Source organism: Penaeus monodon, chromosome 33 (assembly GCF_015228065.2).
Source record: "Penaeus monodon isolate SGIC_2016 chromosome 33, NSTDA_Pmon_1, whole genome shotgun sequence".
NCBI lineage: Eukaryota > Metazoa > Arthropoda > Malacostraca > Decapoda > Penaeidae > Penaeus > Penaeus monodon.
The window spans coordinates 14850483-14851551 of NC_051418.1; the positions used below are offsets into that span (position 1 = coordinate 14850483).

General features: G+C 31.5%; 2 protein-coding genes across 3 annotated transcripts in view; one reads left to right on the plus strand and one right to left on the minus strand.

The window, feature by feature from the left end:
• The window catches only part of LOC119594063 (zinc finger matrin-type protein 5-like), a 3006-nt gene extending 2096 nt beyond the window's left edge, over positions 1–910 (minus strand). Inside the window, exons 1-2 of one of the 2 annotated variants that reach the window (XM_037943104.1) lie at positions 720–910; positions 268–426 (exon numbers count right to left, since the gene is read on the minus strand). In XM_037943104.1, the coding sequence (XP_037799032.1) occupies positions 268–426; positions 720–846 (286 nt within the window). In that variant the 5' untranslated portion in view covers positions 847–910. The remainder of the gene's footprint in view (positions 1–267; positions 427–719) is intronic. The other variant, XM_037943105.1, reaches the window with a different exon arrangement.
• The window catches only part of LOC119594062 (zinc finger matrin-type protein 5-like), a 20113-nt gene that overhangs the window by 15370 nt on the left and 3674 nt on the right, over positions 1–1069 (plus strand). The window lies entirely within an intron of this gene.

Consider the following 1069-nt stretch of genomic DNA (forward strand, 5'->3'; position numbering starts at 1 on the left):
TACACACATTAGTAATTTTGATTATCACAGAATGTCTTAAAAAATAATAATAATAAATAACAGGTTACTTTAAAGGTGTAATCTTAGTCACTGGATTCAGTGCCACTCATATTTTTCTAATCATTATCAATGATTCCAGTCATTTGTTTATGTAATAAGTGGATTAAAGGCTTAAAAGGTAACCAGAAAGGCACCCATTAAAAAATCTTGTGACATCTCGGACACTTGTGTGGAAATGGAATGAAACATTAACAATAAAAGACTCACCTTCATCCTTTAATATGTTTAGGTCACCAACTGTCAAATGAGAATATATGCAGGCATCCCCAAAAGAACACTCTTGGCCAGAATAGAAACGACGGCACTTCTCTTTCCTCAATTCCTCTTGGAGCCTCTCTCTTGCAGCTATCAACAAAATGAAAAAATCTATATTTAAATTTCAAATGAATGGAAATTATTGCTATTTTATCATCTGAATACACCTATATAACATATGGTTCTGCTGAAACAAAACATTTTTACAAAAAAATATGGGGGGCAGGGTGAAACATTAAATGGGAACCAACAGAACTGTGCATACTGGCACCATGCTTATCAATAACCTCCAATGTCACCTGCTTCAACATACAGAAATTAATTGAATAGACTAAAAAAATACAAGCAAAAATGTAATACTGTCTTGGCTGTCATACAAATAAACATACATCTCTAATACTTACTTTTAAACTGGTTATAATGGAGAGTCCATAACTTCTGGTGTTGGTATCCATTGATGTGTTTCTTGCGTGCCTCTACACTATATGGGAATGAACGGTCACAGTAATCACAATAATATCTCTTTACCATGTTTATTCTCTCACTTCTATTTCCTTACAACTTTTATTCTTTCCTGCAACAAAGAAAACAAATATTCCTGAAATTTAATTCAGTATCTAAAAAGTATAAATATGATTCCTTTTTAATAAACTTTTATTCTAGAACAACAAAAAGTTACAGATTAAAAGCAAATGAAAGTCACCCTCATTATTAAATTAATATATCCGTATACATATCTCTAAGTATCTGTATC